The sequence below is a fragment of the Coregonus clupeaformis genome, chromosome 34 (genome assembly GCF_020615455.1).
Source record: "Coregonus clupeaformis isolate EN_2021a chromosome 34, ASM2061545v1, whole genome shotgun sequence".
NCBI lineage: Eukaryota > Metazoa > Chordata > Actinopteri > Salmoniformes > Salmonidae > Coregonus > Coregonus clupeaformis.
Window position 1 is genome coordinate 41925819 of NC_059225.1, and position 22555 is coordinate 41948373.

The 22555-nt window shown below is 41.6% G+C and overlaps 1 protein-coding gene across 2 annotated transcripts in view; it reads left to right on the plus strand.

Annotated features, from left to right (window-relative positions):
- Nucleotides 1–8656: 8656 nt before the first annotated feature.
- The window catches only part of zfand3 (zinc finger, AN1-type domain 3), a 40106-nt gene continuing 26207 nt past the window's right edge, over nt 8657–22555 (plus strand). Inside the window, exon 1 of one of the 2 annotated variants that reach the window (XM_041848338.1) lies at nt 8657–9045. In XM_041848338.1, coding sequence (XP_041704272.1) covers nt 8975–9045 — 71 coding nt within the window. In that variant the 5' untranslated portion in view covers nt 8657–8974. The remainder of the gene's footprint in view (nt 9046–22555) is intronic. The other variant, XM_041848340.1, reaches the window with a different exon arrangement.

A 22555-nucleotide genomic window follows, 5' to 3' on the forward strand; every position in this document is an offset into this window, starting at 1 on the left:
TATAGCCAAACTAACCTTGTGTCACATGAGTGAGCATACAATAACCTGTGTAGAATTATTTCATTGGGCCATCACAGCAACATCATGTTCTCACTGCCTCCTTTGCACATCAAAGTGTTGCTTACAGTATGTGACCGCCTGGTTAGAACTGGGTCACTTGCATCACAAGACTGTGTTAGCCTGCTGAGCTAAAGCCTAGGCAGTACTTTGGGGACCTAACGCATGTCTTCAGGTCTAAGGCAAGGTTATTCATCAAGTTAGCAACCTACATTGCACATACTATTAGTTTCCTGAACTAACCTCACCTCCTAATATCTTCCTATTAAATTAATCAAAACTCCTCTGAGTTGCATGTTTTTCATAATCCTCCTCAGGGCAGAAAACAACAAGAAGTCACACAGCAGCTAGGGAGTGACTCTTTTGGCTCTTTCCAAAGTTTAAAAGTATATATCCCTCTGTGAATACGACTGATTACGGCTCTTAGTATGATGTATGTACAGGTAACTGACAAAATAAAGGAAACACTTCAGTAAATGAGGGTTCTAGCGGCTCTGTTACGGTGTGGGGTGCATTTTCCTGGCATGGTTTAGGTCCACTCAGCCCCTTAGAGGGCAAGGTAAATGGCAATAAATACACAGCCATTCTGAGATCACCTTCAACCTATAGTGAATCATTTCGATCCTGATGGGAGTGGTCTCTTCCAGGATGACAATGCCCCCATCCACAAGGGCATGAGTGGTCACTGAATGGTTTGATGAGCATGAAACCATATGCCATGGCCATCTCAGTCACCAGATCTCAACAAAATTGAACACTTAGGGGATTTTATCGTGGAAGAATGGTGCCATTTCCCTCCAATAGAGTTCCAGACACTATGCCAATTCGCATTGAAGCTGTTCTGGCAGCTCGTGGTGGCCCAACGCTCTATTAAGACACTTTATGTTGGTGTTTCCTTTATTTTGGCAGTTACCTGTACATGTCTGTCAGCCATTTATGTGTTCTCGTTCTCTGTCGTTTATCTAGGTGAGCATTCATTGCAAGTGGGCCGCATCCATCCATCTTTTGATCCGGTGTCAAATTAATTCCTTAAGTGCTTGTATTTATTGTGCAGAGTGTATGTGTGAAGGTGGTAGTGATGGGGGAAATCAGGCTTTGAAGTTTGTGCTGTGCAGTCTCTAGAGACCCTCAGGCCTTGGGCTGGATGATGGCGCTTTTGAAGGGAGTAAACCGCAACATCCCTCTCCCTTCTCCCAACCACCACCACCACAACCAACTAACTATCCATCTATCCTCCTACCCACTCCTCCCATCCCCTGCTGCAGTATCCGTAGTTAACTCTGTTGCTTCACCCCATTAGTTACAATATGTGTATTGGGTGTATCTTACATTGAAGTGTGTGCTGTATAATAGGGTGTACTGTATATTTGTTGGGTATAATACGTTATTTCACTCACTGTTCTGTTTCCGCTGGTATTTCATGAGAAATTATGTGATTCATTCAACACAAACTGTAACTACTACAAAACGTTTTAATAAATCCCAAAGAAACCCCAGAGTACTTATGTTAGAGTAATTATCAGTTAGGAACAAAATATTCACCAATTGACAGTGTAATGTCCGTAACACCAGATGAAAGGAGACTTGAAATCTGACAATGGTAAGTAACTATAGAAGCTGTTAAATTGCAGTATTATCATGATTCCTTATTTGCCTTGATATTATTATCAAAGCAATATTAGCTCAGTGCACATCCCTATACGTTTAACTGAAAAACATGCATTTTGTGGGATATAGGCCTAGTCGGCATGTCCAATTAAATATTTTCATATTTTGAGCACAACCATATCCCGGACCCTGGTTACGCCTACTACTCCTGGACTAAAAAGCATGCTCAATGGATTATTTTTCTGGGTCTGAGAAACCGGACCAAGGTTATTATATACTTAACAAAAACATAAATGCAACATGTAAAGTGTTTCATGAGCTGAAATAAAAGATCCCAGAAATGTTCCAAACGCACAAAAATCTTGTTTACATCCCTGTTCGTAAGCATTTATTCTTTGCCAAGATAACCCATCCAACTGACAGGTATGGCATATCAATAAACTGATTAAACAGCATGATCATTCCACAGGTGCACCTTGTGCTGGGAATGTAATGTTAATTTCTCTACCATAAGCCGCCTCCAACTGTGTTTTTAGATAATTTGGCAGTATGTCCAACCGGCATCACAACCGCAGACCATTGTATGTCATTTTGTGGGGATGAGCGGTTTGCTGATGTCAACGTTGTGAACAGAGTGCCCCATGGTGGCGGTGGGATTATGGTATGGGCAGGCATAAGCTACGGACAAAGAACACAAATGCATTTTATTGATGGCAATTTGAATGAACAGAGATACTGTGATGAGATCCTGTGGCCCATTGTCGTGTCATTCATCCGCTGCCATCACCTCATATTTCAGCATGATAATGCACGACCCCATGTCGCAAGGATCTGTACACAATTCTTGAAAGCTGAACATTTCCCAGTTCTTTCATGGCCTGCATACTCACCCAATGAGCATGTTTGGGATGCTCTGGATCGACGTATACGACAGCGTGTTCCAATTCCCGACAATGTCCAGCAACTTCACACAGCCATTGAAGAGGAGTGGGACAACATTCCACAGGCCACAATCAACAGCCAGATCAACTCTATGCAAAGGAGATGTGTCGCGCTGCATGAGGCAAATGGTGGTCACACCAGATACTGACTGGTTTTCTGATCCACAACCCTACCCTTTTTTTAAGGAATCTTTGACCAACAGATGCATATCTGTATTCCCAGTCATGTGATATCCATAGATTAGGGGCTAATTTATTTATTTCAATTGACGGATTTCATTATATGAACTGTAACTCAGTAAAATCTTTGAAATTGTTGCATGTTGCGTTCATATTTTTGTTCAGTATATGTACTGTATGTAATTTAGAGTAGTTTGTTGGACACAGTCAGTTGATGTAAGGATAGATAAGACTGCACAGCTTAAGTAGTAGTGTAGATGTGAAATTACCATAGGCCAGTGCTTCTCAATTATTTTCTGTTACGCCCACCCTAGAAAGAAGTAAACATTTCGCGCCCCCCAACTCTCCGCTGCAACTGTAAATAGTATCATTTGTCTATAAAATTGTTGTAAGTGCACTTCTGCATAACATTGTATCCTTATTAACATTAAAGAAAAAAAAGAAAGAAAAAAAAAGAAAAAAATAAACTTACAACAAAGAATAACTTTATTAACATAGTTTTTTAGTCTGTAACAGAAAATACTTAAAGTGCATCAATTTGCCTGAAAAAAATAAATAAAAATCAAGCCTTATTTAAACTGTAAACATTTTTTTTACCATTTGATACTGAAAATAAAATAAAATATAATCAATAAATAATAATAAATTCAAATTGATCAGCAACATTAACTCAGGGGAACAATATATGAAACACTTTGACCTATAAAACAAAAATGAATAAAACAATTTGTGCTGATTTTTTTTAAATCAAAATGAGGAAGTCAGGATTAATGGCTACAATGAGCACGTTTTGCAGTGCACAGCTTTTCGAAGTGGGGTTTGAAGCATGATACTGCAACTCTCAGCTCCTGCTCAATGTTTAGCTGGGACCTGTACTTGGTCTTCAGTGCAGCAACAGCAGAGAAGCCAGCCTCACAAAGATAAGATGTTGCAAAAGGAAGAAGAATGCCCATGGCCCTCTGCCCTAAGAGTGGATACTGCCTCTCTACACTCAGCCAGAATTCACTCAGTGTCTGTGATGTGAACCTCAGTCTCAATGTGGAGTCAGACGTCATATCAATGAACTGGTCCTCCTCTGCAGAGCTGAAACCAGATGGAGCTGGTGCATTGAAAGGATCTCTCACCCAGTCATTTTGGGAACTGTTTTCAGGGAAGTACTTTTTAAAGAATCCCATCAGTGATTAAATATGCTCCTTAATATATGGAATCACTGAGGTGGCATCATAGTCAGTAGTGTCAAGAAATTCATGCAGGTTCTCGAATGAATCAGTATTTCCTTCATCAAGTCGCCTGCCCCACATTGCAAGCTTTCGAGTGAAAGAGCTGATCTTGTCTGTGACCTGAGGGAGGTGTTCATCTTTCCCTTGAAGCTGTAGATTTAGTTCATTTAGCTTTCCAGATATGTCACTCAGGTAGACCAGTTTTGCCGGAAGTTCTCATCACTAAATGTTTCTGCGAGGTCATACTTGTGCTCCTGCTCCGAAAACATTCTTATCTGCTCTCTGAGCTCAAAAACTCGGGACAATACTTTTCCTCGTGACAGCCACCTTGTTTCACTGTGAAACAGCACAGCTTGATGTTCAGCTCCCATCTCCTCACAGATAGCAGAGAAGACTCTTGTTTTTAGTGGTCTGGTCTTTATAAAATTGACTACACCTAAAATGTCAGTCATAACCTCACTTAATTCAGAGGAAAGGTGCCTTGATGCCAGTGCTTCTCTGTGTATAACACAGTGTGTCCACTCAGCATTAGGTGAGGCCTTCTTGATGAGTGCCCGAAGTCCTTTTCTCATCCCAGCCATGGTCTGTGCACCATCACTGCAAACACCAGTTCTCCCACTTTAGCCCATTGTTAGTCAGGAAGCAGTCCAGCATTTTGAATAGCTCTTCAGCTGTGGCTCTGTCTCTGACATATTTACAAAAAAGTAGATCCTCACACAGGGAGTTTGTCTTGTCAAAACGTACATAAGCGATAAACAAACAGTCTTTGTTGCTGTCAGTTGCTTCATCGAACTGTAAGGCAAAACGTTTGTCTTTGAGTTTATCTACCAGCTGTTCTTTAAGATCGTTAGCAATGTCATTTATACGTCTGGCGACAGTGTCATTGGACAGAGGGATAGTTTTTATTTTTGCAGCACTTGCGTCATCCAGCATGACAGAGACCATGTCTAATGCTGCAGGCAGTATCAGCTCCTCTGCTATGGAGTGTGGTTTTTTGCACTGAGCAATTTGGTATGCCACCTTATATGATGCTAACAGTGCTCGCTGGTTTACTGAAGTAGCATTCACAAAGCGGGACGATTGTTGGCAATATTCGGCACGTTTTCGCGGAAAAAACTCAAGCGGCTTATCAGCGTGATTGCGGTGTAATGTCTTTAAGTGACGCCTTAATTTATTTGGCTTCATGCTGTCCGCTGCCAACATTTTTAGACACAGTAAATATACCGGTCTTTCCTCATCTCCTAACGTAGTCACAGTGAAGCCAAGCGCTACATATGCTTTGTCATATTTCCTCGTCTTAGCTTTCGGGAGACTTACGTTTGTCTCATTATCTCCGTCTCTCTCCGCCTTTCTTTTCATCCTTGTTAAGTATTTTTCCATGGTGTCTCTTAAGGGTTTGTTATCTGCACTTCATATCTCCTGCTCTGTGCTGTGTGCTCTTGTTCGGTGCAAAAAAACCCTACTCCCTGCGGCAAAAAACAGCATGTTCCCCGGGGTCACACGCGCCCCCCCTGGCATCGCTCCGAGCCCCACCAGGGGGGCGCGCCCCACTATTTGAGAAGGACTGCCATAGGCTGAGAAATTCTATTTAAAAAAATCATTTTGCATGGTAACATGTTTTCAATTACAGATGTAGGATCCTAATTTGAGCCATCTTGCTACAGCAGGAACATAATCCTGCAGCAACAGGAAATATTAATTATTATGTGGATTTTAATTAATGGAATTTTTTGTAGGTGTTGATACATTTTTCGAAATTACAAACTTTAGAAGCCTTTTTAAAACTCAAATACACTACAAATTTGCATTTCCTGCTTTGTAGGCACATTGGGGCGGCAGGTAGCTTAGTGGTTAAGAGCGTTGTGCCAGTAACCGAAAGGTCGCTGGTTCTAATCCCCGAGCCGACTAGGTGAAAAATCTGTCTGTGTCCTTGAGCAAGGCACTTAACCCTAATTGCTCCTGTAAGTCGCTCTGGATAAGAGTGTCTGCTAAATGACTAAAAACGTTTTTTTTTTTAAATAAATTGTCAGCAACAAAAGAGTGATCAAATTAAGGTCCTAAATCTTTATCCATGCAAGTATACCCAAATATATAAAAATAATAAATGTTGGCCAAGGTAAATAAAATAAACAGAACGTAAGTGTGATGTTAATGGCTCTGAGCACAGAGATCCTATTAAAATATAGGTGTTCTAATATGTAATTCTATGACTCTGAGTTGGTCATTGTTATCAAGTGCATCCTCAAGAAGTGGACTGGACCAGCGATGTAGTCTAGTCACTAAACATCAAGTCTGAGTTGAGTCCCAAGTCCCTAGTGTTTGAGTCCAAGTCCGAGTCCTTTATACTCGAGTCATGAGTCGAGTCACGAGTCCCTTGGTAGTACTAAAAGTAGCTGTCCAACCATTTCTTTAAGCTAAATTTCATTACACTGTTGCACATTTGTAAGACTAAATAGGTAATACAGCTATCTAACATTTGCTGTTGTAGCTAGTATGTTGAATTATGCAAAAGAGAAGAGATTTTCTGACAACAAAGTCAAACTGTTCAAGTCCGAGTCACCACTGGTCGAGTCCGAGTCGAGTCACAAGTCATGAAAATCGTGACTTGAGTCCCAGTCAAGTACTAGGCTACAACACTGGTATGGACACACACAACTTGCATTTTTAACTTTAACTATATTCTTTATTTTTTATAAAAATAAAATAATTAAATGCTGTTGTTTTTGTTTTTTACACCAAATATAAACATACACATACGAACAACCTACAGACGCACACAAACAACGACTACAAATCCTCTGCCAAGACCCACAGGCTCACACCCCCATCCCTATTATATATATATATTATATTATATATATTGCCTGCATTATTGTTTGCCACGTGACCTGAAACTGCACCATTTTGTTTCTCTCCGTAGGCCATGCACTTTCAATATTCTAATAATAAATCATTGGATTGTTCCATTGTGTTGATGATGGCAGATTGATTGATTTCCAAGTTTTCAGTATACGTTTTTTCAAGATGAGTGATGAGAAGAGAATCGTCCAACCCATAGGGTATCTCATTACAAGATATACAAAACCATGCAGAGAGCAATTGACAATCTCTTAGAAAAAAGATAAACTATTGGAATAAAGACTTTAAAATAACTGATGTTGGCACAAGATGGTGGGAATGTAGTGTATATTCTAAAGTGAGTGTTAGGCCTACACAACATTTCTTTAAAATATGTCAGGTCTTTTATGACTTTATTGAACAGACAGAGAGAGGATGACAGTGGGGAAAGATAGGTTGTGTCAAAGGGCAGTAGACGGGATTTAAACCTATGCTGACACTGTAGACATGTGTGCCGGAGGTTAAGGCAATACTGTTAGACCAGGCAGGCCACCTACACACCTTTTCTGGTGCACTTCAAAATGGAAGGAACAGACATGATGGAATGTGCATTTCAGTGAAGGCTTATTCTGGTGCCGGAGTCTGGTCTAGTCGATAGCGATGCTGATCTTCGGACCACACATTAGCCTACCCCTTGTGGCATGGGTTCAAACCCTGTCTGCGTTCAGCTTCATATCTGTATTCTTCTACAGTACCTATCTTTCTCCCCCTCACATTTGTGCCTTTCTATCTCAATAATGCTTATTTTGTGTAATCTGTAAGATGTTTATTTTATACTGTTTCTTTTATAGGAGGGGTGCGTCAGGCTTTTTTTCGCTATACTCGATTTGAGTGGGTTGAGTCACTGACGTGATCTTCCTGTCTGGTTTTGCGCCCCCTCGGGCTCGTGCGGTGGAGGTCAGTTGATATCCCTTTAGTGGTGTGGGGGCTGTGTTTTGGCAAAGTGGGTGGGGTTATATCCTGCCTGGTTGGCCCTGTCCGGGGGTTTTGTCGGACAGGGCCACAGTGTCTGGTGGTCATCTGTGAACATCTTGAAGAACGATCTGGATTTAATGGCCATGTACTCTTATAATCTACACCCGGCACAGCCAGAAGAGGACTGGCCACCCCTCAGCGCCTGGTTCCTCTCTAGGTTTATTCCTAGGTTCCTGCCTTTCTAGGGAGTTCTTCCTAGCCACCGTGCTTGTACATCTGCATTGATTGCTGTTCGGGGTTTTAGGCTGAGTTTCTGTATCTGCTGATGTAAATAGGGCTTTATGAATACATTTGATTGATTGATTATATTGTTTCTTGTTCAATGTGGGTATGTCCAATTGAGTTCCCTTCTATTTTACCCAGTTGTCAGTCACATTATTGTGGCAAGATAATGTAATTTTGTCTTGTTTACCCCCAAACTCTAGATACCGATGTAGACTGAATATTATTCTAGATGTTTGTCACTCTACTATGTTTTGAGTTTCGACAAATTGCCAATGTTTGTGCATATGCTACCAAATAAGCAAGATAATATTAGTGTACTACTGATAAGACCTAAAGAAGATAGTAAAATATTAATAACAAACAGTTAAAATAATAGAAGAGATTGGCAATATTGAATGGCTGATTCCATTTCCATCATCGGAGACAAACTATTTGACTGAGGTGGTGTCAAGAACATCATACAATAGAAATTAATATCTAACTGTTTGTTATCAATTCCTGTGAAATAGCTAACTTAGACGCGCGTGCATAAAACAAAGGTTTCAATACTCACCGCCCCTCTTTTCCTCATTGGTTCCGCCTTCACTCCAGCTGATCGGCCTCGATTACCGGGTATGGTCCTTCAGACTGTCCGCGGCCGTTATTTATAAATTATCAAACCAAAACGGTATGGTTGACAGCGGCCGCTCGTGTCGACAAAGCACTCAATGTTCGTTGACATTTTCTTCAGGAGATTTTTTTTTACTGTGGATAATATTTCTTTAGTTCGTGTCTTGGAATCGCTCTACAGTACCATAACTAGGCCGCAACCCAATCCCCGGTGTCATCTACGTGTATTTAACGTTAACTAGTCATCGACTGGAGACAACCATGGGGGACACAGGCAGTGAACGAAGCAAGCCGCCCAGTATACCACCGCGCTGTCCTTGTGGATTTTGGGGGTAAGAGCTAACTAGCTAGTTATGAATAATAAATATAGCTATGTAGTTAACGCTAGCTTGGTACAGTTAATGACATGTACAATATCCCCCGGGCTTTCATAGCTTGAAAAGCCTATTGTGTGTCGCTAGCTAGCTAACGTTAGCTAGGTACAGAGGGCCAGAAACAGATTGGGGGGGATGTGTTGTTACCAACTAACTAAAGTTAGCAAATTTAGCAACTAGTTAGGTGTTCACTAGCTAGCTAGCTAATTTGATGGAAATTGTCATTTTGTTTTTCAATATTAATGTTTGCCATACATTAATAGCTACTAACTCCATTTAACGCTATTAAGCTAGCTAACTGACTAGTTAGCTAATGTTAGCGTAGGCTTGACAGCTGACGGTTAGCTTTAACATTAGCTATCTAACAAACAAATCAATATCCGTTTTTGGTGCTGCTGGTTGCGGTTGTGACGCTAGTTTGACAGCTAAACCAATGTGTTTACAAGACAGATTCAATCCAAACTAGAGCTCCGTTTTGTATTAGCTACGTTTCGAGAGAATGCCAGCGGTATGTTGCAAGCTTGTAAAATATTAAGTTAACGTTAGCTAATAGACCTAATTATCTATGTATGGGTCATATTTCCGAGGTCACACCAAATATTCACAGTACACCTCGATAGGGGATGGGACTGATGTATATGCTAACAATCTAGCTAACTAACTGTTAACATTCTACTACCGAATTCTTATGAGGGTTATTGTTTTATTAGCCTTGATAGCCCAATCTTTATCCAAAATGTCGACCAGAGTAGGCCTATAGTTAGTAGAGGACAATGTTTTTATGAACTCGTATGTAAAACTGTTGGTGACCGTTGTATCCACCTCATTTTCGAACGCTTTTAAAACACAGAAGCCAAACAGGGAAGCTATGGATGCAACTTCCTCCACACCACAAGACATCCCCGCATTAACATCTTTCTGTTAGCCTATACATCCTGACAAAATACATCAAATGAAATGGCCTGCTAATGTGCCTGGACCTTGTAGGCTAAACTGCAGAGAAAATACCCATAACTGATCCAAATGGTTGCCTAATCAGGCAGGCTAGATGCAGTTATTTCGAAATTAAATGCATTCAAAACGCCAGGCTTTTGAGCGGTTATTCAAATGACATAGGCTATTCACTGCAGGTTACAGCCTAGACTATAGGTTTGTACTCACTTGAAAACAATAATAACATTATTCATTACATTGTGTTGTGGCCTAGGTAGGATAAATGTATTGTCCCTAAAAAACGGAATCAATAGGGTAGCTTTGAGCTTGATCACTGCAACACACCTTTTCCACACGGGTATAAGGCCCTCTCCCATCCTCCTTTCGGCAAATCTGACCACACCTCCATTTTGATTCTCCCCACCTACTAACAAAGACTCGAGGGAAGTTCCGGTGGCCAGGTATGTACAACGTTGGTCCGACCAATCAGAATCCATGCTCCAAGACTGTTTTGATCACGTGAACTGGAATATGTTACGGGTAGCCTCTGGGGATAACATCAATGAATACCGCGACTCAGTCACCGGATTCATAAAAAAATGCATAGATGTGATTCCGATAGTGTCTTTCAAAACTTACCCGACTCAAAAAACGTGGCTTGATGGCAGACTTGTAGGGAAACTGAAGGAGAAAGATGCTGCTTATAAACACGGCAAGGTGACCGGGGGACAATGGTGTGGTTAAATAGTACAAATACGACCGACGCAGATCGCTCAAGATGGCGAAACACAAATATAGGGACAAAGTGGAGGAACATTTCAGCGGGTCAGACACAAGGCATATTTGGCAGGGGCTCCTAACAATCACAGATTACAAAAAGAAAGCCAGCCACATCGCTGACACCAACGCCGCCCTACCGGACGAGCTAAACACCTTTGCACTGCACACTGCCCTCACCCACCTGGACAAAAGGAATGCATATGTAAGGATGCTGTTCATCGACTACAGCTCGGCCTTCAATACCATAGTGCCCTCTAAGCTCACCACAAAGCTCACTGCCCTGGGACTGAACTTCTCCCTATGCAACTGGGTCCTAGACTTGTTGACGGGCAGCCCCCAGGTGGTGAAGGTAGGCAACATTACCTCCTCCACACTGATCCTCAACACGGGGGCCCCACAAGGGTGCGTCCTCAGTCCCCTCCTAGTACTCCCACGACTGCGTGGCCTCACACAGTTCCAACTCCATCAAGTTTGCTGACGACACGACAGTAGTAGGCCTGATTACCAACAACGACGAGATGGCCTACAGGGAGGAGGTAGGCACTCTAACGGCGTGGTGCCAGGTAAACAACCTCTCCCTCAAAGTCAGAAAAACATTTGAGCTGATTGTGGACTTCAGGAGGAACCAGGCTGGTCACTCCCCCATCCTTATCAACGGGGCCGCTGAGGAGATGGTCAAAAACGTAAAGTTTCTCGCCGTACACATCTCAGAGGAGCTGAAATGGTAAAACCACACGGACACCATGGTGAAGAAGGCACGACAGCGACTCTTCAACCTCAGGATGCTGAAGAAATTCTGTCTGTCCCGAGGGCCCTCGCAATGTTCTACAGGATCACCATCGAGAGCATACTGTCGGGCTGCATCACATCCTGGTACGGCAACTCCATCGCCTCTGACCGCAATGCGCTACAGAGGGTGGTACGCTCAGCCGAACACACCATTGGGTGCACACTGCCTGCCCCCCAGGACACCAACACCAGGTGTCGCAGGAAGGCCAAGAAGATCATCAGGGACCCCAGCCACTCGAGCCATGGCCTGTTCTCCCCTTTTCCATCAGCTGGCAGTATAGAAGCATCATGGCAAATTGTCAGACTGGCCAATAGTTTCTACCCCCAGACCATCAGGCTGCTGAATAGCCACCACTAGTCAGCTAACTGCTCCCCCTATGGATGTTGAACATGTGACTATTAAACTTTGTTCTCTGAAAAATAGCCTCTCTCTTCCAGCTGTTCTCGTACGCAATAGGCTATACGCAAGCCTCTCCGCAATAGGCCATTTCTCTTCTCGTGAAATCCAAGGAAAAGCTATAGGCTGCAAAAGCAATAGGACATTTTTTTATACTAGGCCTAATAGCCTATTCAGTGAAAGTAAAACAGGCCTACAGAATAGGCCAAATTAACTGTCGGGAAAGTTGAGTGCGTTGGTGTGATCACTATTGTCCGGTTATGATAACATTGTTGCACTGATGTATTGCAAATAGTTGCACAGGACAGACCGAGAGATAAGCAAAGTGAAAAAGAAGACGCAAAGGAATTGACAACCATTAGAAAAATGGAAATCACTTGCAAACCACTTGAGCAACGAGGCAATGTTGACATGCTGTAGCAGATGAGCAGGGTAAACGGCGTTAGTTGTTGAGTTGCTACATTTTAATACGAGTTACTATATAATTGTTCATTAGGCCTACATGTACATTGATGTATCCTTTTATTTGCAGATTTCACTATGAAAAACCCTTAAATCACCGAATAGTCTTACCACCTTATTAATAGGCAGTGTGCAGTAGGATACGTTGATCTGTTGATTGACAGGTGTAGAACTATAGAACGATAAATGTTTCTAACGTGGATGCTCACAAACGTTTTGTAGTTAAACTATAAGCTACATAGCCTATCGTTACACTTATACTTGTTTTCTTTTATGCTTTAAGTTGACACCTTTGAATAATTTACTTTGGCAAGTTTGTCACCAGTGCGCTGCAGTAGGGAAGTAAAGCGGAAGTCAAATCATCACTTCCGTTGTTTGGTTGTGCCAATAGCAACATTAGAAATTAGGTGGATTGGTACTATTCTGGGAAGTACCATGCTAATCAGGGCTGAAATGACATTCTGAGCAACTTGTTTTAACCAAAAGGCCCTAAAAACTGCGAAAGACTCCAGCCACCCTAGTCATTGACTGTTCTCTCTGCTACCGCACGGCAAGCGGTACCGGAGCGCCAAGTCTAGGTCCAAAAAACTTCTTAACAGCTTCTACCCCCAAGCCATTAGACTTCTGAACAGCTAATCAAATGGCTACCCGGACTATTTGCATCCTCCCCCCACCCTCTCTTTTACGCTGCTGCTACTCTCTATTATCTATGCATAGTCACTTTACCTCTACCTACATGTAAATATTACCTCGACTAACTTATGCCCCTGCACATTGACTCTGTACCGGTACCCCCTGTATATAGCCTCGCAACTGTTATTTTACTGCTGCTCTTTAATTATTTGTTATTTTTCTATTTTTATTTTATTTTTTACTTAACACTTATTTTTCTTATCTGCATTGTTGGTTAAGGGCTTTTAAGAAAGTATTTCACTGTAAGGTCTACTACACCTGTTGTATTCGGAGCATGTGACAAATACAATTTGATTTTATTTGAAAAGGTAAAATACCCCTTAGCAGACAGGTTTCTTTGAGAGTGGAGAGAGAGCGCTGAGGGCTGCAATGGCGGTCATTACAAGCCGAAGGGAAGTGGCTGTCATTTGCTGCTGGACTCACAAGATAAATGACAGCTGGTGGTTACTTTGTTACATTCTCAATGGTCTCTCGCTGGGTGACGCTAAAGAGGAGAGTTGTTGCTGAATAGCTTGTTCAGATGAAGTCTCTTGTGTGTTTGTGAAAAGAGAATAACATTAGTCTAGCCTACTCGTTAGGCTGCAGTTTGTCAATGCTCAGGACAGATATTGACATAAGCTTGGCAACCATGAGGCCTTTTTTAGCTCAATTTAGCCTAGTCTGGAACATCAGTCGTTTTTATTGGAAAGGGTTATACAGGCTAGGCCTAGGTCTACTCCAAAATATGCTCAGTTAAAAAAAAGTATTTATACATTCCTTCCTCTACTGCAGTGTCAGAACAATAATTATTTTACATTTAAGCAGTTTGACCTCTGCTTTGCCCTAGCTAGTCGACTTGAAGGGAAATAAACCCTTGTATTTTGAGTTGAGAACCTGTGTCAACAAGGCTTGCAGACTTTGTTTGTCACGGAGACTGTGTCTTTGATTTCAAAAGCAGATGGCTCAGAAGTCCCCAACACAAGCATGTGAAGCAAAGGGATATTGGGTAAATCCATACATGTTTGCACAAGGAAGAAGTAGTCAGAAAGTGACTTTTTGAAAACTCAGTTTATTCAATTTTACACACAATTCACACAGTTAGACAACACAATATAAACAATACAATCAACCAAAAAGGAACAGAATAAAAGGAATGCAAAGCTATAGCGATACCATACTTAACAAGATAAAGGCCCAGTGCAGTCCTTATTTGTTTTATTTCCACACTGAGGTGGAAATAACACAGCAATTGTGAATTTTATGATAATGCCCTTGTGTAAGAGCTGTTTGAAAAAACAAACAAAAAAACTGGAATTTTAGCCTGTAACATATCGTCACCCAGCGGTCTGATTTGTAATATGCAAATGAGATGAACTGTCATTGGTCTATCTCCTCCAGCTGCCGGTCCTGCCCGGTCAAACTGGTACTCCTCATATTGACATTCACAAGAGAGGTATCTAGTAATGCACGGCCAAAAGCAAGAGATTGTGCAGTAGCTGGCTGCAAAGCAGCAAACGTATGGATTTACCCAATATCCCTTTGCTTCACATGCTTGTGTTGGGGACTTCTGAGCCATCTGCTTTTGAAACCAAAGACAGTCTCCGTGACAAACAAAGTCTGCAAGCCTTGTTGACACAGGTTCTCAACTCAAAATACAAGGGTTTCTTTCCCTTTGTCTGATATGGCATATGCACAGCACACTTCGACAAGGTAGGTAGCTAGTTAGCTACACTTACGCTAGCCAGTGGATTTGCAGCTTTCATCCCCCTCCAAGGTTCTGTCCCATACATCTTGCATCCGGCAGCGGCAGGTGGCAGCCAGCAGAAACCTTTTCAAGAAGTAAGTCTAAATAGTTATTATTATTCTAGCTAGCTATTATTATTAAAAGTAAAGCAGGGCATGACATTAACCTTTTTTTGCCACTTAAGGTTGATTTTATTTTTTACTTTTTTACTTGTCCAAAAGCTCAAGTCACTTGTCCAAAAATAAAAAATGGTCTGTAACACCATTTTTACAGCATTGTATGACGCAAGGAACCACTTTACAAAATACATTGCATTACTATCTTTTTACCTTAGTCAGACAAAAATATAGGCTACATATTCAAGGCTTTCTCAAAATAAAGCACTGCCCCTTTAACCCAATGAGTCCCCCCATATCGCCAGCGTGTTTTGGACTTCTAACATTGTGTGTTGTGAGCTACAGACTCCTGCGTTATACCATTGGATTCGTTTATTTCTTCAGCATCCGTAGAACCAAACATTCATTCGTCTGTGATTAACGAGGCCCATTTATTAAATAGAAAAACGTCTGTAGAGTCCGAATGACTTGGCTATAAACTATTAAAAGCTATCTATGAACAGCTGAGATTATCACGCACATGTAACATGTTTTGCTCTATGACGCTAACAAGCTACACTTGTCGTTAGAAGGTAAGGGGTTCTTCTATATAGAAGATCATTGAAAATCCCAGGACATAGTGTCTATAATACTTTATTAAGTTCACATAGTTGCTGTCGTAAACTTGATACAATTGTCACTGAATAGTTGAAATTCATTTCCTAGTGAGCAAACAATTTCTGTACTTACAACATTCATATCATCTACACTTTAGTCTTTTTAATATATGTACATGAAAAATAGATATTATTATTCAATTGTTGGCCTCTCCGATTCTGATCGGAGTAATTGTTTGATATTTGGATTTTTGTGAAATAAATAAATACATATATATATATTACATTACCAGTCAAAAGTTTGGACACACCTACTCATTCAAGGGTTTTTCTTTATTTTTACTATTTTCGACATTGTGGAAGAATAGTGAAGACATTAAAACTAGTAAATAACACATATGGAATCATGTAGTAACCCAAAAAGTGTTAAACAAATCAAAATATATTTGAGATTCTTCAAATAGCCACCCTTTCCCTTGATGACAGCTTTGCACACTCTTGAAATTCTCTCAACCAGCTTCACCTGGAATGCTTTTCCAACAGTCTTGAAGGAGTTCCCACGTATGCTGAGCACTTGTTTTGCTGCTTTTCTTTCACTCTACGGTCCAACTCATGCCAAACCATCTCAATTTGGTTGAGGTCGGGGGATTGTGGGAGGCCAGGTCATCTGACGCAGCACTCCATCACTCTCCTTCTTGGTAAAATAGCCTTTACACAGCCTGGAGGTGTGTTGGGTCATTGTCCTGTTGAAAAACAAATGATAGTTCCCCTAAGCGCAAACCAGATGGGATGGCGTATCGCTGCAGAATGCTGTGGTAGCCATGCTGGTTAAGTGTGCCTTGAATTCTAAATAAATCACAGACCACCAGCAAAGCACCCCCACACCATAACACCTCCTCTTCCATGCTTTACGTAGGAAATACACATGCGGAGATCATCCGTTCACCCACACCGCATCTCACAAAGACACGGCAGTTGGATCCAAAAATCTCAAATTTGGATTCCAGACCAAAGGACAAATTTCCACCGGTCTAATGTCCATTGCTTGTGTTTCTTGGCCCAAGCAAGTCTCTTCTTCTTATTGGTGTCCTTTAGTAGTGGATTCTTTGCAGCTATTTGACCATGAAGGCCTGATTTACACAGTCTCCTCTGGACAGTTGATGTTGAGATGTCTGTGACTTGAACTCTGTGAAGCATTTATTTTGGCTGCAATTTCTGAGGCTGATAACTCTGAACTTATCCTCTGCAGCAGAGGTAACTCTGGGTCTTCCATTCCTGCGGCGGTCCTCATGAGAGCCAGTTTCATCATAGTACTTGATGGTTTTTGCGACTGCACTTGAATAAACTTTTTAAAAGTTCTTGACATTTTCCGTATTGTCTTAAAGTAATGATGGACTGTCGTTTCTCTTTGCTTATTTGAGCTGTTCTTGCCATAATAAGGACTTGGTCTTTTACCAAATAGGGCTATCTTCTGTCTGCCCCCCCCCGATTGACTCAAACACATTAAGAAGGAAGGAAATTCCACAAATTAACTTTTAAGAAGGCACACCTGTTAATTGAAATGCATTCCAGGTGACTACCTCATGAAGTTGGTTGAGAGAATGCCAAGAGTGTGCAAAGCTGTCATCAAGGCAAAGGGTGGCTACTTGAAGAATCTTTAACACTTTTTTGTTTACTACATGATTCCATATGTGTTTTCATAGTTTTGATGTCTTCACTATTATTCTACAATGAAGAAAAATAGTAAAAACCAAAGAAAAACCCCTGAATGAGTAGGTGTCCTAAAACTTTTGACCGGTAGTGTAGACTGCAGACGGGGTATAGGCCAGGATTGTCCACGGCTGTTATGTACCTGCATCCTCTGCTGACCTGCATCGTCTTCTTGTGACCTGCATCGTCTTCTTGTGACCTGCATCTTCTGCTGACCTTTTGAAAACAGTACACCAATGATATAGCAAATAAGATGCATTATATATGCCTTTTGTTTTGATGACAAAACAAAGTAGCATACACAACTGTGGAAGTTCACTGTTTTCAGTGGCCAGCTCCAACTGACTGGTTGAATACCATGTGCCTTTGTTTTTTTTGAATGGTAAGGGAGTGGGCTCTAGACGATTCTGTAAATATATTCAAATTTGTAAACTCACGCCCACACAGTCAGACTGCATTTCAGTGGCCCAAGGAGGCTTGGGAAATAAATTGGTAAAAATATATTTGAGGTGTATATAAAAAAAAAAAAAAGCATGGGGGCTTTAAATGAATCTGCAGTTCAAACGAGAGTAAAACGATCACCCCGCTCCCGCAAACAGCAGAGAAATGATTGTGGAGGCCAGATGACCTGGCCTCCACAATCCCCCGACCTCAACCAAATTGAGATGGTTTGGGATGAGTCGGACCGCAGAGTGAAGGAAAAGCAGCCAACAAGGGCTCAGCAAATGGGGAACTCCTTCAAGACTGTTGGAAAAGCATTCCAGGTGAAGCTGGTTGAGAGAATGCCAAGCGTGTGCAAAGCTGTCATCAAGGGAAAGGGTGGCTATTTGAAAAATCTAAAATATGTTTAACACTTTCTTTGGTTACTACATGATTCCATATGTGTTATTTCATAGTTTTGATGTCTTCACTATTATTCTACAATGTAGAAAATAGTAAAAATAAATAAAAAGCCGTGAATGAGTAGGTGTGTCAAATTTTGACTGGGACTGTATATTTATTTGATTATTATGCCCCCCCCACTTTTAAACCAAAGTTGGAAAGTCACTCATTTTTTGTTGTTTTGGCTCTGTAATCCAGCGCTTTGAATTTCAAATGATACAATGACTATGATGTTAAAGTGCAGGCTATCAGCTTTAATATGAAGGTATTTTCATCCATATCGGGTGGTAGCCAGCTAGTAACAGTGACTAAGTTCAGGGCAGGGTACTGGGCGGAGGCTGGCTAATGGTGACTAACAGTCTGAAGGCCTGGAGATGGAAGCTGTTTTTCATTCTCTCGGTCCCAGCTTTGATGCATGTGGACTGTCTCCGCCTTCTCGATGGTAGCGGGGTGAACAAGCCGTGGCTTGGGTGGCTGAGGTCTTTGATGATCTTCTTGGCCTTCCTGTGACAACGGGTGCTGTAGATTTCCTGGAGGGCAGGCAGTGTGCCCCCAGTGATGCGTTGGGCTGACCACACCACCCTCTAGAGAGCCCTGCGGTTGTGAACGGTGCAATTGCCATACTAGGTGGTGATACAGCCCGACAGGATGCGCTCAATGGTACATCTGTAGAAGTTTGTGAGGGTCTTCAGGGCCAAGCCGAATTTCTTCAGCCTCCTGAGGTTGAGTGTTCTTCACCACGATGTCTGTGTGGATGGACCATTTCAAGTTGTCTGTTGGGTCACCCTCTCCATTTAGCTTGTCTGGAATGCTCGCGTTGCTGGGCAGCTTGCGGCTGGTTTTCCCTTTTGTAATCCATTGAGTGTGCTGAACCACACAGCCCACGTACTTTCATCATTTAATTTTTTGCTCTCATTCTTTGCTTTTGGATTGTGTAGCCTACCCGACACTACCTAAATCTAAGCTACTCCTTTTTGTTTGTTCTACTAGACCTCACGCCTGTTAGAGTTGACCTTGTGTCATACTTCAGAATTGATAATAGTCTATTTGCTGGGATAACAGTGCTCCGCTCGCCACCGTCAAGCGCTCTCCACTCTCCGGGCATACTAGCCAGGCGTGACGATCGACAGACTCCCATCCTATTTATTTTGGGCGCCTCCACGACCTTGTCCCCGTTTCTAAATGAGGGGATCCATGACCGACCAACCGAACCGCCAGTGTCTCCTGTCACCGCCGGATACAGGTGCTGGTCTGGAAGGGGTGCGCAGGTAACCGTTGGCGCCGGTAACAACAATAATCACTGAGTTGACGGCAACGTAGGGGTTTGGCAATCACGGGTAATCGTCATAATCATAGGCCAATCAGGAAGGACGGATGGTGTGTGTGTGTGGAAGGGGGTAAATGAATAATGCTTATTAAGACATTAGGGAAACAGGAAGAGGACATTCTGAGAGTTTTAAGTAGGCAGCGAGGGCTAATGGCAAGCCATGGCGAGCGAGAGAGAGCTCTCTGATTGGGGTAGACTGGCAGGCCAGGCTCTGTCGCTATGGGGACGGGACTTGAGTGACAGATGGGAGAGCGCATAGGGTGGTGGTGTAGGGATGCGAAACAGGAAGGAGGATGAGAGGTGGAGATGTGTAAAGAGGACTAAGTGGTGAGCGAAGAGGAAGCTTTGATGAGCAATGGCGACAGACTGGCATAGTAGGGCTGACCGCATTTAGTCGACTAGTTGATTGTTTGGTCGATAGGCTGTTGGTCGAGCAGTGGCAAATATATAAAAAAAATGTTATGGCAGACGAGACACCTGTCGTCTTCACGCCTGTCTGAGTGGACTAATCCATTGCAGGGGCTGCGGGGATGGCACACCAGTATCACCAGTAGTACATTTACCATTAAATACCATCATTTATCATCTACAATGTTTGTTTGGTTATGGTAATTTCTGTTAATAATAATAATAATAATAGTAATATTTTGAATGCATTATTATTATTATTATTATTATTATTACCGTTGTCATTGTAGGAGTGGACACATTGTTTGCAGAGAGCACAACCTAGGCTACACTTTTAAGAACATTTTTGGTTAATTTCATTCCATTTTCGAGTTGTCAATTTATTGTCTTTTGTTTGGAGCGCTCCTGTCAATCTTGAGTAAGAACACGCACCTGATTACACATAGAACTAGGCCTAGGCTACCTGGCCTGCGTGCAAATGTAGGCTTATAAATGTGCCCATTTGGATATCTGATACTATTTCTGATTCTCTTTAACTCACCATCACTGTGGAGCTTCTCAAAGTATTTTTTTCTTTGCGTCAAACAGCAAATAAATGAAATCTGTTTTTACATCCATTGAGAATGACAATAGTTCGTCAATGTAGCCTATTTGAAAAATCTTTCCAGCTCTCTCCCTTTCGATAACCACTCAGCATGAAAGGGGAAAAAAATGTAATGCTCTGAACAGGTTCAAACATAATAAAAAAAGGCCTACCTGACTACTTATTATCCCTTGCACAAATAGCCCACAGCTGTGTCTGTCTGTCTGGAGCTCACTGGAGTGGGAAACTGAGGGCCCAGAATATTTTATACAATATTGCAAGTTTAGGCCAGACCAAGTTAATAGTTGATACAATGTTTCAAGTTCCTTGCAGACAGGCCAGTTCCTTGCAGACAGGCCATGCATAGCCAATGTGTGATATAGGATATTTAATTTTTATCAGGATATTTTCTACCTGTGGGCTACAATGTTTTTATTTGTTGGCTTTATGTAGGCTATTTTTACATATTGGCAATGGCAATAGAAGTTACTTTTAGATTTGTATAAATTTCATTTAGATTGTATTTTTATTAACCACATTACATTTATTTTGAGATATGAAGGCATTATTATAAATGAAATTAAACTGTTCCACGAAAATGTGCGTATGAAAATCATAACTGGCACGCAGATCAGTAGAAATGATAGGATTACTTGGCACTCCAAATGGAAAAGGTTGCCGATTGACAACTTCAGGAGCGAAGGCCATCAGCAGCGGGAGAAGGAGGAGGGGGGTTGGGAACAGGTATTTTTTCTTCTGGTTAGGCTATATTGATCTTTGGCTCCCTCTTTTTACTAATTTGTGTCTTCATTTTTAATCACAGTGCTTAAAGCATTAGACAAGCTCAGCAGCCTACATTTAGTTGATGTTATTCAAACATAGGGTGTGTCTATATAATATGGACCAATTGAACAGATTCTCGGTTGTTCAATTGGCTTTGCCAGATAGCACCAGGTACACTGGCTAGGTTTCCATCCAATTTGCGACAGATTTCCATGCGAATATTCTAAAATCTGCATAAAACAATATGCATTTTCCCACCAGACTTTTTGCGGAAAGAAGGCTGTGTGTGATGACGTAGTGCACATAAAAATGACTTTTACCGTTCAATTCCCATGTACCGAATGGAAAAATACAAGTTAAATGGGTTTCCATAGCATTTTCAACTTGACATATGGTTTAGTCACAAAAACTGTTGCGTTATATAGCAAATGGTCTTGGCACATGTGCTCTAGCCAACAGCTGGAAGATGCATTGTAGGTAGGCTACCTACATTATGAGATTATTATGGATAAGAGGGATATTTGTTTTTGTCAAATGGCAGCCAAGCATCGATCATCATGTCACCAGAATAAGACCCTCTATTTATTTGAAAGGAGCGTTAAGCTCATCTCCTTACACATTCACCACCCTGTGAAGTTTATAACTTATTTCATCTGTCGCTTAATAAACTGCGTGTATTGGTTGTCGTAGTGGGTGGACCAAACAACATATCATCGCGTGACTCCAAGTTTACTTCGATATGATGGTTATTATATCAATATTTTCACATAAAGGCGTTTCCACCGCAATTAATTTTACAGACTCAAAAAGATCCCACCATGTCGAACAAACAAACTATCTGTCAGCATTTTATACAATTTATACCAACATGTTATGTTTCCATCAGCCTGCTCATGACTTTTTTCATGCCTCAGGTAATTCATCTGCATGAAATGGTTGGATGGAAACGTGGTTACTGAGTAAACTTAATGACCCACACACATTAAACATACACATTCTCTCTCTCACTAATCTAACACACACACACCAATTTACTAACACAAACAAGCATGCGACGCCAGTGATGCATTCAATCCACACCTGTAGGTCTATCTATGAAAAGGTTATTTGATGAGAACATCATTAGCAAGCCTCTCAAAGGGCCATGGAGTGCTCCGACTGAACTCATGTTTTCAATGCCACAGCAGCAGGATTGAATGTGTGTGATGCCTTTTACAGCCGTTACCAGTTTCTTAGTTAAAGAGATACTCTTGTATACTTTTTAGTCAGTAGTTCTGAAAGTAACT